The sequence below is a fragment of the Epinephelus lanceolatus genome, chromosome 22 (assembly GCF_041903045.1).
Source record: "Epinephelus lanceolatus isolate andai-2023 chromosome 22, ASM4190304v1, whole genome shotgun sequence".
NCBI lineage: Eukaryota > Metazoa > Chordata > Actinopteri > Perciformes > Serranidae > Epinephelus > Epinephelus lanceolatus.
In genome coordinates, this window is record NC_135755.1 from 31,593,323 (window position 1) to 31,607,734 (window position 14,412).

Genomic DNA, 14,412 nt, shown 5'->3' on the forward strand with positions numbered 1-14,412 from the left:
GGAGTAAAGTTCACAGAATTCATTTTTAGCTGACAATACTGCTATATTTTAATCTAAGCCAATAAGGGACAGATTAAAGACAAGCATGGTCAAAATGGAATGGAAACTGTGAAACTGTTACGTCATCTGCTGTCTCCAAGGCAGTGGCACATCTTCATATAAGTGACATAGGCCGCACCCAGAAAAATAAATAACAATAAAAAGAAAACTGTATCCTCTTGTCCATTGTTTATTATTGCTTGTTAGCTAGGTTGTTTATTTGTGTTGATTTCTTGTCAATAATTATCTTTTTTGGCGGGTGTTGGGGGGTGGGGGGCAAGAGGAGCTTCCCTCAGGTGCTGAATGTGCTTGGTCCGGCACTGCGCCAAAATCAAGCAAGAACCATTAGTCTTGATAGTTTTTCCACGTTTTATTGGAAAATGGCTTTACAAAGTAAGTTTGACAAGCAGCTGCACTTCAGTACACAATGCAATAAAAATGAAAAAAAAAAAATCTCTCTGCTAGGACAGATTTGTACTGAACATGAGTCCAAAATGTTACATATATAAATACATACATACAGTACATACAAACATACAGAATTCACTTTACAGCATGGCAACAAATTATGTACAGTTGCTTAAATATTATTCATCTATCTGCTAATTACAGTGTAGCACTTGTGAAATACTGTAAATAACCAGCATGTGATGAAGGTCTTATTACTTGAGATAAGGGAGTCTGTTCAGAAGGCAAAGCACAAGGCACTGGATCTTAACCCAGATGTGAGGAACTCTCTTCATACTGTACTGAAGGAAATATAATCACACAGCTGTGATCAGTGTGTCCTGTTTCTGACTACAAATGTCCACAGGCCATAAAATGAGCCCACAGAGAATACTGATTCAATGATTGTTCAACAGCTCTGATAGAATTTGCTATCATAATCTTTTCTGGTATAACATTATTGATTACCTCTGATACAGTCTAGAAGATGATCACCAAATGATTTTTTAATTTACAATACAACTGAGCTACTTTTACATTAGGCAAAGCCTTTCTAAGAGCAGCTTAATCACACAGCTTTTAATAGAACCCTGAGGTCTGTCTTTGCTTTCACTTTGGAACACATTGAGAAGGCATTTGTCAAGACACAAACAGAGCAGTTACTTTGGCCTGACACTCACTATCAGCTGCTGCTCTTGAGACTGCTGGTTATCTCTTAATCACAAACCGGTAACTTTGCTGGAATGCACTGCTAGCCTATAAACACTTGGCTCATCTTGAATCTCACTGCTTTTACTTTAGGTACCTTATCCAACAGAACCAGTTGAGTTGGGATATATTGCTCACCCTGCTGGTCCGACATGACAGTCAGGCCAAACAAAACACTGCTATTGTCTTCTAAGAATCAACTCAAGTAGTAAAAATGAACTCTGAAAGGAGTGTGGTGTCCTGCATAGATCTGAAGGGCGATGTTGCAGAGAGAGGACGGGAAAATAATTGCTTAAGTACAGTATCTCCATCAAAAGAGACAACAGTCAATCCTGCAGTTCATTGCAAAGGCAGAAAAAAGTGCAACCTAGCAAGACTCAGCATAACACCTAAACCTGACATGCTGACATTTAGTCGGTGTTGCTGTGATACATTCTCTGAAATACTGCTGCTGTGGTTTTAATATTACATCCACCAGCCCGCTGCAATCTCATTCTTGCCCAAAGATAGCCAAATGGCAGCTTCAGCAAGGGGTGTTTTGAGATGCGCAGCTGGGCAGACATGAAACTAAGAGCCGCCCTGTTATTATCAGTTCAGGTCCATGAGGGCGAAGTTGGAGGATATATGTAAGGGCAGGTGGTGGTGGAGGAGGGAGAGGTCAGCCCAGGTTGCTGGACGTCCCGCTGATAGCACGAAACACGTGGAGGGAGTTTTGTATCAGCGAGCGCATCATATCTTCCTGGTAGATCTGGGGTGAAAGCAAAACACAGAGTTCACATACACACTCATAGGAAACTTACATCAGCAGCCCAGACACATGGAACTGCACGGGTTGGTAGGATGTGACATACTATAAGATGTGGTTCAACATACAGAAGCAGAATGTACAATGAGTGAGAGTGAAGTGGAAAATGTGTTTGTACAAAAGAAATACATAAAACACAGCTATTAAAACATCATCAAATCAATCAATCAAAAACAATGCCAGTGCAAAGTCAGTGAGGATCTCTTGTCATGGTGGACACACAAATTAAGTATCAAGAGAAGTCTGCGCAGAGAGGACGTGTAGGCGGCTGGGCGGTGGATGGGTCAAATAAACATGGACTTTTAAGAGACTGTTGTTAGTGTCCTGTGTGAAACGCAGTTATCACCATGTTGCTCCGCCATGTTTCTATAGTAGTCCAGAATGGACAAACCAAACACTAGCTCTAGAAAGGGCCATTCGCATTTAAGTGTTGACCACCATAGTTAGAAGCCCCACACACTTTTCCTTTAACAAAGTATTTTTTTGTTCTTTAAACCTAACAAAGTTCTTTCTTTCCTTAAACCTAACCCAAATGAGACTGTTTCATGTTGATGATGTATTTGAAACTGTGCCAGTTGGTAACAGACTTCATTGGCATTGTGTTTGTGTTACTAGCATGTAATTTAAACATTTCATGCCCACCACCATGTAATGCGTTGTTAGGAGACTGTGTCATGTATTTCTGTGAGACTGTGATGAACATAAAGCATTCACAAATGATTCTTTGTTGCTGTATTTAAACTTGTGCTGCCCATGCAACACATGCTATTTTTTAAGAACTCCTCAGTGTTTCTCGGATGTCTTAGATTCAGAAGTCTGACTCCAAATGTGGCTTGTTGTGTTTATATAACCACTTACTAAACACCAAACAGCTGCTGCTGCAGCAGGAGGCAAAAATGTACACGCAGAAGAATAGAAGAGAGCAGTAAATATCAAGACCTAAAGGGTGATACAGGCTGGATCACATTTGTATATATTATTTCATTGGATTCATTTTGTTGCACTTCTGTAAGAAATAATAACTTTAACTCATCTGGGGCAGGACACTTAGTGATGCCATGCAGGCCACACTTAGAATGCCCAGAGGGGACAATTTGATCTGGCTGATGCCAGCAACTGCAGGCATCAGCCAGCAGGGATCAGCAGGCATATTAACATGATAAAACATGTTTGTAAGTAGGGCTGTAGTGAATAGTCCGAGGCTTCATTCATTGACATTTGAATTCTAAATCAACAACTGAATCTTGCACACCTTTTTTTCATGTCTACTCATTCTGTTTAAACCTGGTATCTCTGCACAGTTACAGATAAAGATTAGGCGACACTAATATTTTTAGTATCATACTGTCTGTAGATTTAGAATTAGGATTGTTTTCAACGCATGTGATCCAAATTTTTCCAATAACTTTTTATCCAATGAAATATTCTGCTTCAATCCATATCTGTTTGCATTTAAAAGTCAAAACTTTCACTGCTATCAAAACTGTTTGTCCTCCTGCTTTCTGCACAGAAAGGGAGGCACACAGCTATATTAGCAGGCAGTCCAGCACCAGTCTAACAGCACCATCAATTATATTTATGCGTTAAACAAAAAAAGAAAGTTGATTCTCTTTATGAAAACTGAGGATTTTGTTTGGCAGACATTCAAAACTTCATTCAAAAACCTCAAGGGCAGCCTCATAAATAAAAAAAAAAAAAGACACTCGGTGCAGCCCTAGTGAGAAGTTAGAAAGTCATTCTTCTTCTGATAAAGGCCACAAGCTGAAATGTATTCATTTTCAATATAGCTTTTCTTTATACGGCTAGGCTAAATGTTGCTGAAGTTTCCGTTTAGACTTGGAAGAAGGAAAGATTAGGCTAGAAATCCTCGCTGTGCTGGTCAACAGTACATGTATTTACTTGAAGTGATATCTGAAATGCAACAACCTGAAAATCACACCATCTCCATGTCTAAGCATACATAAATAAGGCCGCATTCACACTCAATTAGGCGTCACGGCGATCAGCCACAGGGCTGTGTGGGGTTGTGGGATGGTGTGGAGGGAGGAGGCCACTTCAACAGAATTTTTCTTTGGTAAGTTTGTTTATGTTGGCGTTAAAGATCTGCAGTATCCTTTTGATTATCATGACTTTAGTGTCTTCACTGCCACAAAAGACAGGGCAGTACACATGAATTAATACAAAGATTGTTATTTCTTTTACTCACTATGATATTTAACAATTGAAAGAAACTGTATTACTTTTTCCAATGAACTGCGGTTTGATTGCCAGCTGCGTGACTGGCCACTGCAGTGCCAAATCATTTGTGCTTGGTTAGTATAAAGTTATTGGAATCATCGCTATGTGCAGTTTTATCTGGGATATTCTTGAACATATAATTCAACTGGGGGACAGCACGGTGATGCAATGGTTAGCACTGTTGCTGGCATGCCCTGTTTCTTGCCCAGTGTCAGCTGGGAGCCCCACACCCTTTAGAGGAAGCAGTTATAGATGAGAGATTCAACTGTTTCATTTTCAGCTGTTATTCTAGCTTTTTTCTGCTATTTCACCATCCTAGTGTTTTGTCATTTCTGAATCACCCACTTAAGTATAACACCGACCAACAGCAACACCCTGCACTGAATCTGCTGCTGATTTAAACAGATCATTCTTCATCCAATCCGTTCAAAACATTTACTTCTTTCATTTCTTGAGGGCCGAATGCTTCTTCTAGTTTACAACTACACTGCATGACATGACTGATGGCACAAACATCCCGGTTTGTTTAGGAATAAGTGAGGTAGCAGCAGGTCTATTACCAGGATGTAGTTTTTGCATGTGTGGTCATGCAAATGTTCTGAACCTTACTAGGACATGACTGTGCATGTAAATATCATTAAATCCATGGCATGTCATGTGTGTTGTTTTCAACACCATCTGGTGCCAGTGTTCTGCCACATCTACAAAGTAAAGACCTTTTCTTGTCTCGGAGTGATTCGACAAGTTTGTCAAGGGCAGATTTAACAGCTGCTAAATGTTTACCACATCTGCCAAAAACCCTTTCATCTACGTAATGCCTTGCTGAAATCTTTTCATTTTAATGCACTTGATTTTTCATTATATTGCTGCATGATTCTTTCTCATTCATTCTCACTCACTCCATTTCTATAATATCTCCATTTTGATTGCTGTTTCACCGATGACTGTATATAGATAACCTATGCATTCAACCATAAAATGTCTGGAGGGAATTAACTAAAGAGGTGCAAATTCAGAGTTAATGAGTATCAAAAAGGACAAAAAGACAAGCGCAGCTTTAAACACACTTCATGATCACATTACCTGTTTTTCCTTAAAGCTAAGGCCAGCACAATGGAGAGAAAAGGGCAGACCAGTTAGTTTGGTTAATCAGAGAAGCTAAAATAATATCAAATGTCAGCAGGCACATGAGGTGTCTCCTTAAAAAATGATTGCAACATGATATCACAGCATATACAGACAAGCTCCGCAGGTCCTGAACTGGCAGCCCTTCACACACTACTGTAGGGTAGTGTGAGTCACCTACTGTCAAAGATTTTAGGAACAGGGCAGATGAGTGGGTGACACTTAGAATGATTGTTCCAGGAAATGTTCAAAGGGAAATTTAGTTTCAAATTATTCCTGGACATTAAATTAAAGCTTCCTGTTGCAACTCATTATGACTCACTCCAAGTCTGATGACAATTAATGTTAAACATTAATGAAGACGTATAAGTGAGTTCTTCTATTTTTGACAGCCACAAATACATTATGGTGGCTGCTGCGGGGTGTTGAAAACTTCTAGAAACATTAGCCCAATGTCTTTATGAAACAGGGCTTATATTTCTGAAACGTAACCAGCAGGGTTTATGGGGTGGTGATGACTGTCTGTGCCAGTAATTATGCCCACATAAAAATGGATCACTAAGGTTTACAGCTTTATATTGCTCCATTGTAAACTATGCACAAAAATAAAACACAGCGTAAAGAACTTTAACCTTGCTGCTGCTCAAGGAAATTATGGCTACAAGTAAATAATAGTCACTCATTAAGAATTATTACAAAACAGCTTTCTCTGTGTAGTTGTCGGTAGAGTAAACATAGCAGTGGACACCAGAATTTCAAAACAAACTATTATTTGTATGTTTGGGTAGTTTGATTTGGCTCAGTTTCCACTGTTTGTACTTAACAGATACCACACGTGACTCACAGTGGATGATAATCTCATTAGCATGCCTTTATATGGAGCATGACTGGCTACAAGTGCAATAGTAATTGGTTTTGGCTATGCTAGTTGTCTGTTTACATATCTTAAAGGATTGCTCCACCCATTACTAAAAAAAAAACAACAAAAGACAACAACAACACATATTTTAACAACACATATACTTTTGGTTTTAATTTTTTTTGTCCAGATTGTGAGATATCTGATGAGTCCATGGCCTCTAAATCCAGCACAAAAAAGGTTGAAAGAGTTTTATTTGTGATGCCTTTAGCACTGAAAAAAAAATGCCTTTTTATAGTGGTTGACAATCTCTGACCCTTTCAGAAAGGCGCTGGTGATGTCATATTGCTCCTGTAGCTATGCTACTGCCACAACAAAGACAGGAAAGCCTAGAGGGCTGAAAGAGCAGCATGCAGTTCGGAGCTGCAGGTTCAACCCCTGATCGAGAGGAGCAGGGACATTTATGTTGCTGTTGAATTTTCTAAATGTTATTTTGTAATCCTGAACGTGAGAGTGAAAGGGTGTGTGTCTAGGTGTGATTAGGTATGAGGCGTGGTCCCAGCAAAAAAGATTTCACTCCCAACAGAATATTTTAGTAAGATTACCTGCTCGTGGATGATGTCAGATAGCTCCTTTACCATTTCCTTAAAGTTGGCCTTCAGTCCCTCATGGTACTCAAACTGGTCCTCTTTGATCAGACGCTCGTTTATGTCCAGAGCTATACTGCAAGCCTGGACAAAACGCCTGCAATTATCAAAAATAAAATGACAAACTTAATTGCAGACTTAGTTGGTATTTATATAATCACATAAAAACTGCTTCAGAAAATAGATAAAAAGTGATAAAATTGTCATTCAGAAATGAGGAAGACGGAGGAGCTCAACCATTTAATCAGGAAAAGGGTACCTAAAAATGTCCTTCAGTTCTTTGACTTTCTTGTTGCCAGACTGGTTGGATTTACTGTCATCCAAGAATGCTCTGGCATACGCCATGGGACCTGCATTCACCTGCAACAAAACAAACCCAGACGTGTTAAGCATTCTTTTTCTCTGATCAGTGCACAGATAGAGATCAGTATGTACCATTCGTGCTTTCACATGGCACTTAAACTGACAGATGACACAAAATCAAAAATACATATTTTTTTCCTCTTACCTGTAGTGCTATCTATCAAGTATGAGTTGCTGAATGTTGGAGATATCACCCATAGAGAAGTCTGCCCTCTCTCCAATGTACAGTAATGAGACTAGATGGCACTCAGGTTGTGGTGCTCAAGCCACCAAAAAAACCCCAAAACTCAACAGCAATGTCTCTCAAGATAAACCACAGACCTTGTTGTGAGTAACACAACAGCTATTTTCTTGCCACAAACTACACCCAATAACTAGGCCCGTCATGATAACTACATTTGTTGGATATAATGTCCCAGAAATAATTGTGGTAAAGGATATTATTGTAATTTTGAGACCATATTATGCCACTGATATAATGATGGTATAAAAGGATAATCATGCAAAACACCATTTTAAAGAGCATGAACTTTAAATTCACAAGAATATTTAGACATTACAATTGGGATATGAAAAACATATTTACCATATTTTAATGTGGCCAACAAAAAACAAAACCAATTGATGCCTCTTGCTACTAGGAAACAACTTAGCAAAGCTCAAGGAACACCACAGTTACCCCCATAATCCAGTTGCTGTGCTGCAGTCAGCTCCCGTGGATGGACAGCTTGGGAGCTGGGTGGTTTGCTGGTGTTTTACAGAGTGGAGGACGAAATTGCTGAAAGGATCAACTACAAACGATGTACTTTTTGGCACTCTGCTAGAGGTTGGCAAGCTAACAACTATCAGAACTGTGCCTCTTCCACTTCAAAAGTGCAGCTGCAGGCTACTGCTAAGCTACACTGATTCATCTTTTAGGTGGTGATTATTGTTGCGAAAGTAGGCAGGGGTGGCTAAAATGTTGGTGACATTCTCATGTGAACAAACGTGCGTGCAAACACAACAGGCAATATCAAGGTAATGGACATATATCGATAGATAAGTCAATAATGTAATTATCAAGACAGGCCTAGATGAGAGGCTCATGCTTGTGGCAGTGCGAGATGTAAACATTATTGTATTCTTAGCTAGCTCAGTGGTGCTAGGTGAACTAGCAGCAGGAAACATGCATGTTTCCTTAAATGTGTTTATATTATTATTATATCAGTGGCATAAAATGGTCTCAAAATGACAATAATATCATTTATTTCTGGGACAGTACATCATCCAACAAAAGTATTTATGGTGACAGGCCTACTCTCATCTATGAGTAGATGCACACTTCCTTCTCAGTGGTGATACATTTGGTGGATGTAGCTTCTAAGAAAGACAACAGATCCCACATGAAAATGCTCATAAAAAGGTCTGTGGATTATCTTGAGTAACTGGGTCATGATTTCTGGAAAGAGACACTGCGGTTGAGTTTTACATTGGTATTTTTTTGTCCCTTTAAGCACCACAAGCTGAGTGCCATCTAGTTCCGTTATACTAGAGAGAAGGCAAACATCTCTACGGAAGAAATCTCCAACACTCTGCAACTGACACCAAACAATTCAGTTTGATAGACAGCACTACAGGTAAGACGAATACGTAATTTTGATTCTAGGGTCCAGTTTTACACAGCAACAGTAGCTCATGTTTCTTCTTTACACAAATTTAATGTCTTGTCAAATTTGACAAACATAAATAAACAGGAAGAAAGTGACTGATCTGCCATGCAGCAGTTTTTATTTTTCTGAGCTGTGTCTCTCAGTGACTGAAACCTTTACCTGCACAGAGACACAGCCCTGCAGTTTGAGCTGCAGCTGGATCATATCCACCTCCTGGCTGGAGCAGAGTTTGGTCAGCTCTGCTGTTCGCGCCTTCATCTCATCTATGGCCACGTCTACCGGCTTTAGCTCCACCTGCTTCTCCCCCACCACCTCTATGCGCTTCTTCACATAGGGAAAGGTGTTGGCAGCTGGAGATAAGACAGCAGGAAATGCTGGTTGGCTCATTTGTGCAAAAATAACAAACTGCCAGGAAAAATAAACAACATGTACTTCTCTGAAAGGCCATCTATAGGTGCTCCCAGTTGCGTGCAACAAATGAGATGTGACGACAAAAGCACACAGTGTAAGTGTTTTTGCAACTTACTGTAGCAACACTATATTTGTTTTGATGTCACATAAAACAAGCAGCAGAATGACCCAAAGCATCTGTTGTTTTTTTCTGCTCTTTAGTGTGTACAGTTCGGCTGTGTATTCTAACAATTGTATGTTCATAATTACAACTACATGTACTGGGTTGATGAGAAAGCATAACATGGCTTGAGGGTGCTAATCTCACAATAACAGAAGCTGAAGATACTTAATAGGGTGTGGCTGGAGGGATCCTAATATCCAGCTGACCCCTGCTACAGTAACCAGCTGTTTTTATACTGCCATTTAGTGATCAAAGCAAACAATGGGTAGGCAAATATGATTTGTTGCTGCTCCCGTCCACAGCAGTACATTACATAACATCCATGTCAGACTCCAGCCTGCCTCTCCAAACTGGGCCATATAACCCCAATTCAAAATCCCTTTAATGTAGTGTAGTTTATCATATAAGATACTGTGTGCCTTTTTCATGTTACGCATGGTGAATTTTTTTGTGAATGAGTGTGTTTCAAGTACTTGTGAGCACACTCCTCCTCTTGCACTGCTCCTCCACCCCGCCGTGTTTTTTGCCTGACAGCGTGTAGGGTGTCTCGAACACAAAGCGGTTGATGTTGTGGCACTTCTCAAAGTCAGTCTTCTTCTCCGGCGCCTCCTTCTCCTCAAAGTACGGCTTGACGAACGTCACCTGGATGTAGGCGAACTTGGCATCCAGGTCTTTCGGGTTTACCTGTGCGAAAGCAATAAGCTTTAATAAAGTATAATTGCTAACTACTACCTGTAAGAGAGCCAAGTGAAATAATTGAGGGCTGCACTGGATGAGCTTTGTCTTGTTGAAAGATTGCTGAGGAATACTGTCAGCATCATCCAAAAGCAACCTTAACTTTTTTTTTTTTTTAAACTTCCTCTTCTTCTAACACTTGGCTGCTACTACATGTCCCGCCTCATCAACCTCCACTGACTTGCAATAAAAGCAAAGAAATCAGTTTTCAACTTGTCAAATGGGACCTTTTAAATTATATTTTCTAAAGAAACACAAGAGCAGGGCTCCAGTGCCAAAGGACTTATTTTAATTTCTGACTGCCATTACAAGTCAGAAACCACACATTAAGACTATTTCTTCCAAACATCTCAACCTTTTTATTCCTCCATTTATGTACTTCACCTTGTTTGAGTCCTGAATTATTTTGACGTTTTCTGCCCCAAACTTTTCCCCGTAGAGCGTCAGCAGCCGCTGAGAGATTTCGGAGAGGCCAGTGAGTTTGGGCTCTTTGTAAATGTATTCCTTCCCGTCCTCTTCCTCAAAGAAGCCCTGAAGAAAATACACATGTTCATTAAATAAATAAAAGGAGAGACAGTCTGTCTGAAGTGTGCTGGGAGTAATGTGCAAAACAACAAGTTTGGACCAGTATTGAGTATTGAGTAGTGAAAATGTTGTTTTCCTCTGTGTTTCTCAATAAAACTTAACTCTAAGTGCCAACACCATCATAATGATGGCTTGATGTGGCTTCTTTTCTGTTGTTTTTGTCATCTGCACAAGTAAGATGCACAACATGCACCACATCTTGCTTAACTGCCATTTGCTGACTAAGCATATCCTGAATATGTCTGCTTCCTTCTTACATCACTGCAGCTGGTTGCTTTAATTGATTACATCCACAGTGGTCGGCCTGCTTGTTGCCATGTTATCACAACACCGTAAATGTAACCTTTGCACAGTGAGAATAGTTATTGTGTTGCACTTGGTTACATTTTATTTGTGTAGTTAAAGTTTTCACAAACGTGTCCAACACTGCAAAGAATCTTGATGCACACAAATGGATTGAGGAATGTTGGGGCAGCCATTCTTTCTGCGTCACGATGGCTAGGCATTTACTGTGAGATCCAATACACAGCTGGTGCAGATTGCATCACATTACATTTGCTGTTTATTCATTTAAATAATACTGAACATCCTTCTTTGTATTTGTACAGTTGCACCAACATTACTGGAATTTCTGCCTCAGTCTGCCAAAACAAAACAGAGCCACACAATGCCCATTTGTACTTCTAACTGTAGGACCATTTTAAAAGAAGCCCCACACACCAATAATACACTGTCTTGAAATTGTTTTTCTACTTTCTCTTAAAGTGGAAAGCTGAATTCCTCACACACTACACTCCTTTTCATGCGACTCTACTTTTTGCTTAACAGGTTGAAATATAGCCAACAGAGCATGTTCGCACCGTCAGTGTTGTTTTTGCCAATGACAGGTTTGGACTGCTATTTTTAGTGTCTAACATAACTGAAAGGATCCCTACAGAGGTTGACCTTTTTGTTAAAGAGTAAGATCCTTCATGTTTAACCAAAAACAGCCCCAAAATCCCCCAAATCTTAAAATCAATAAGAGCCAGCATTTTCACATCTTTCTGGTTGAATTAAGGGTTTATTTAAACCAGAGCTAGTGATTGTTGGAACAGTTAAAGGCAAACCAAGATGACTTTTTGTGGGTTTCAATCGGATGGTGGGAGGAAGAGAATACCAGAGTTTTGGGGTAGCGATAGAGAAAAGCACTGTCCCTCAAACACTTAGTCCTGGATCTCATGACAGACAGAAGTCTTTGGTCAGACAGTCTTACTCAGACGGTTCTTACTCTTAAACAAAAAGGTCTATTTCTGTTAGGATCCTTTCTATAATCTTGTCAGACACCTAGAATAACAGTCTGAGTCTGTCAGTGGCAAAAACTAGCATTTCTAGTGTATGCAAACTGACGGTGCATATTTACGCAAATACACTACAGCATGTTTCCCAGCAGACTTGCTCAATACTAGACTGATTTCAAAAACTGTTTGTCACATAGACACAACATGGGGAAAATACCTAAGTTACCCTTTAACTTGGTGCAATACATGGGAGGTTCATGCGATCCCCCACTAACCCAGCTCCACTTGTATAGACTTGTGCCCCGACCAACTTATAGGAGTCACCACCACAGCAACAAGAACATGATCTCTCACAGGCTTCCCACTCACAAACAACACCAGAGGTAACTAGAACTGTCAGATGAGAAGCTTTTTCTAATCAGTGAATATAATGTAATGTGTATGGTATTTTGGTAGAAATTAGGTTTTGGATATGCTCTCAGCAAGTCTAAAGGACCAAGATAGTTTTTAGCACAACATCAAGCAGATGATTATTTGGTAATTTTCTGAAAAAAAAACAAAAAAAAAACTGCAGTGTTAATGCTCAGCTATTCAAAACGAAAAAACAAAGGTTTAATACAGTTATAGCAGGGATATCAGGTACAGTACTGAACTAAAAAAAAAAACAGGGGGATTTTTACCAACCACCATCTGTAATCTACAACTGCTTTATTCTGTATGAAAGCCTTCTCCTTCACTTTTGTCACTTTATGTGTGGCATCTTGGGTATGGATATACACACTTCGTAAATACCAAGTTCCATTCTCCTTGCTACTAGATAGCTATCATTTTTCACTACATTTCAAAGCTTTCTGGCAAAGGTGAGAGTTCACTTTTACTTCCTGAAATGCTTTTTATAGTTGCGATATCATGTGATACAGTAAAATAACATATTTAGCATGCAATCCTATAAACGGAGAGGAGAATGAGTCATCACCACACCTATTCGATCTAAATTCCAAGTTGCCCAACCCTACTGCGTGTAGCATAGCACTGTATGCCTCAGGTGTACTGTGTGCTAGTCATTAGTGTGAATATTCACTGAGCATCCAAACCAATTCTTCTGACAGCCTTTTGAGTAATTCCAACTTATGACACCGTTACAGTTTAGCTTCAAGCTTTTCTGGCAATGTATTTCAGCTCTAAGATTCTTTAGGTGATGCAGTTCAGCTACCAATTTTACAATTCAGCTTCCAAGTTATTCAGCAATGCTTTGCAATTTCAGCTGTCAGCATTCACACACATTTTCCTTAGGATTGCATTTTGGAGGATTTTACACCTTGGAGCTGCTTGTCGACCTCACCTGTCCGTAAAAAGCCACTCTGAAGTATGTCCCGAGCAGCCTGCGGCCTGACTGTATCACCTCCATTATCTTATTGTAGGCTCTGTGCAGAGTGTCGTACAGTCGGCTTAGTTTCTGGAGAAATAAAATAGATGATATTAGTTTATTTTCTGATTGTTAATTTAGTGGAGTAACTAAGCAGTGCATGAAGGAACAAGCCAAGAAATCTTGAAAGACATCTCAGTTTCATATGAGATAATTATGTGGCAGGTAGTAAATTGTGTAAGTAAAGTAGCTGCTTTCATGTTCCCTCGGGAAATCTAGCATTTTCACCTGCTGGCAACCAGCATAAAATGAGATGAAGAGACAATAACAGTCGTGCAAGTGTGAGTGTACAAGTCTAAGAAGCCAAGATGCTAACTGACGATTGGAAAATTAATAGGGTAAAGTCCTTACATAGGTGTGAATACTGGACCGTCATACCCATGGGGACGTGGATGAATCACTTTGCTGCATGGTTACGAACTAATGATACCTGTTTGAGTGTAGGGGTGTTGTTACAGTACCTCGTACTCATGACGCTTCTCATAGATGGGGATGATGAGTTTGGCAATGTGCGTGATGAGCTCATATCGTTCGGCTTTCCACAGGGCCTCCACACAGACCTCTAGGTGTTCCACCAGGACTTCCTAAAAAGGGGTCAAAATAAGTAATAAATAAGGAATAAGGAAATAAGGAATAAGAGTTAAAATAAGAGATAAAATAAGAGCCTATGGATGAAAACGTAGAATTTAATGGTAATCAAGCCAGTTGTTGATGTAAAACCAGGACATCTGGATTAACTAAGTTATGTTTTTCACTTCATAAATCTTGGCCACACCTCAGTGTAATAGACGTCCTGCATTCCGGTGTCTTCCCTCATGGCAGCTTCCTCTTCAATATTCAAGGTAATCTTCTTAAAAGCTGCAAGGCCGCTGGGGAACAACTCTAACAAACAAACAGCAAAGATAAGGTAAAAAAAAAACCTGGCACACACACAC

At 39.8% G+C, this 14,412-nt stretch overlaps 1 protein-coding gene across 2 annotated transcripts in view; it reads right to left on the reverse strand.

Annotated features, from left to right (window-relative positions):
- Nucleotides 1-394: 394 nt before the first annotated feature.
- dock11 (dedicator of cytokinesis 11) overlaps nt 395-14,412 on the reverse strand; it is a 100,112-nt gene continuing 86,094 nt past the window's right edge. For both annotated transcript variants that reach the window (XM_033609299.2, XM_033609300.2), the window contains 9 exons: nt 14,253-14,359; nt 13,939-14,061; nt 13,394-13,507; nt 10,574-10,720; nt 9,928-10,138; nt 9,040-9,230; nt 7,128-7,228; nt 6,827-6,965; nt 395-1,942 (listed from right to left, as the gene is read on the reverse strand). In XM_033609299.2, coding sequence (XP_033465190.2) covers nt 1,853-1,942; nt 6,827-6,965; nt 7,128-7,228; nt 9,040-9,230; nt 9,928-10,138; nt 10,574-10,720; nt 13,394-13,507; nt 13,939-14,061; nt 14,253-14,359 — 1,223 coding nt within the window. In that variant the 3' untranslated portion in view covers nt 395-1,852. The remainder of the gene's footprint in view (nt 1,943-6,826; nt 6,966-7,127; nt 7,229-9,039; nt 9,231-9,927; nt 10,139-10,573; nt 10,721-13,393; nt 13,508-13,938; nt 14,062-14,252; nt 14,360-14,412) is intronic.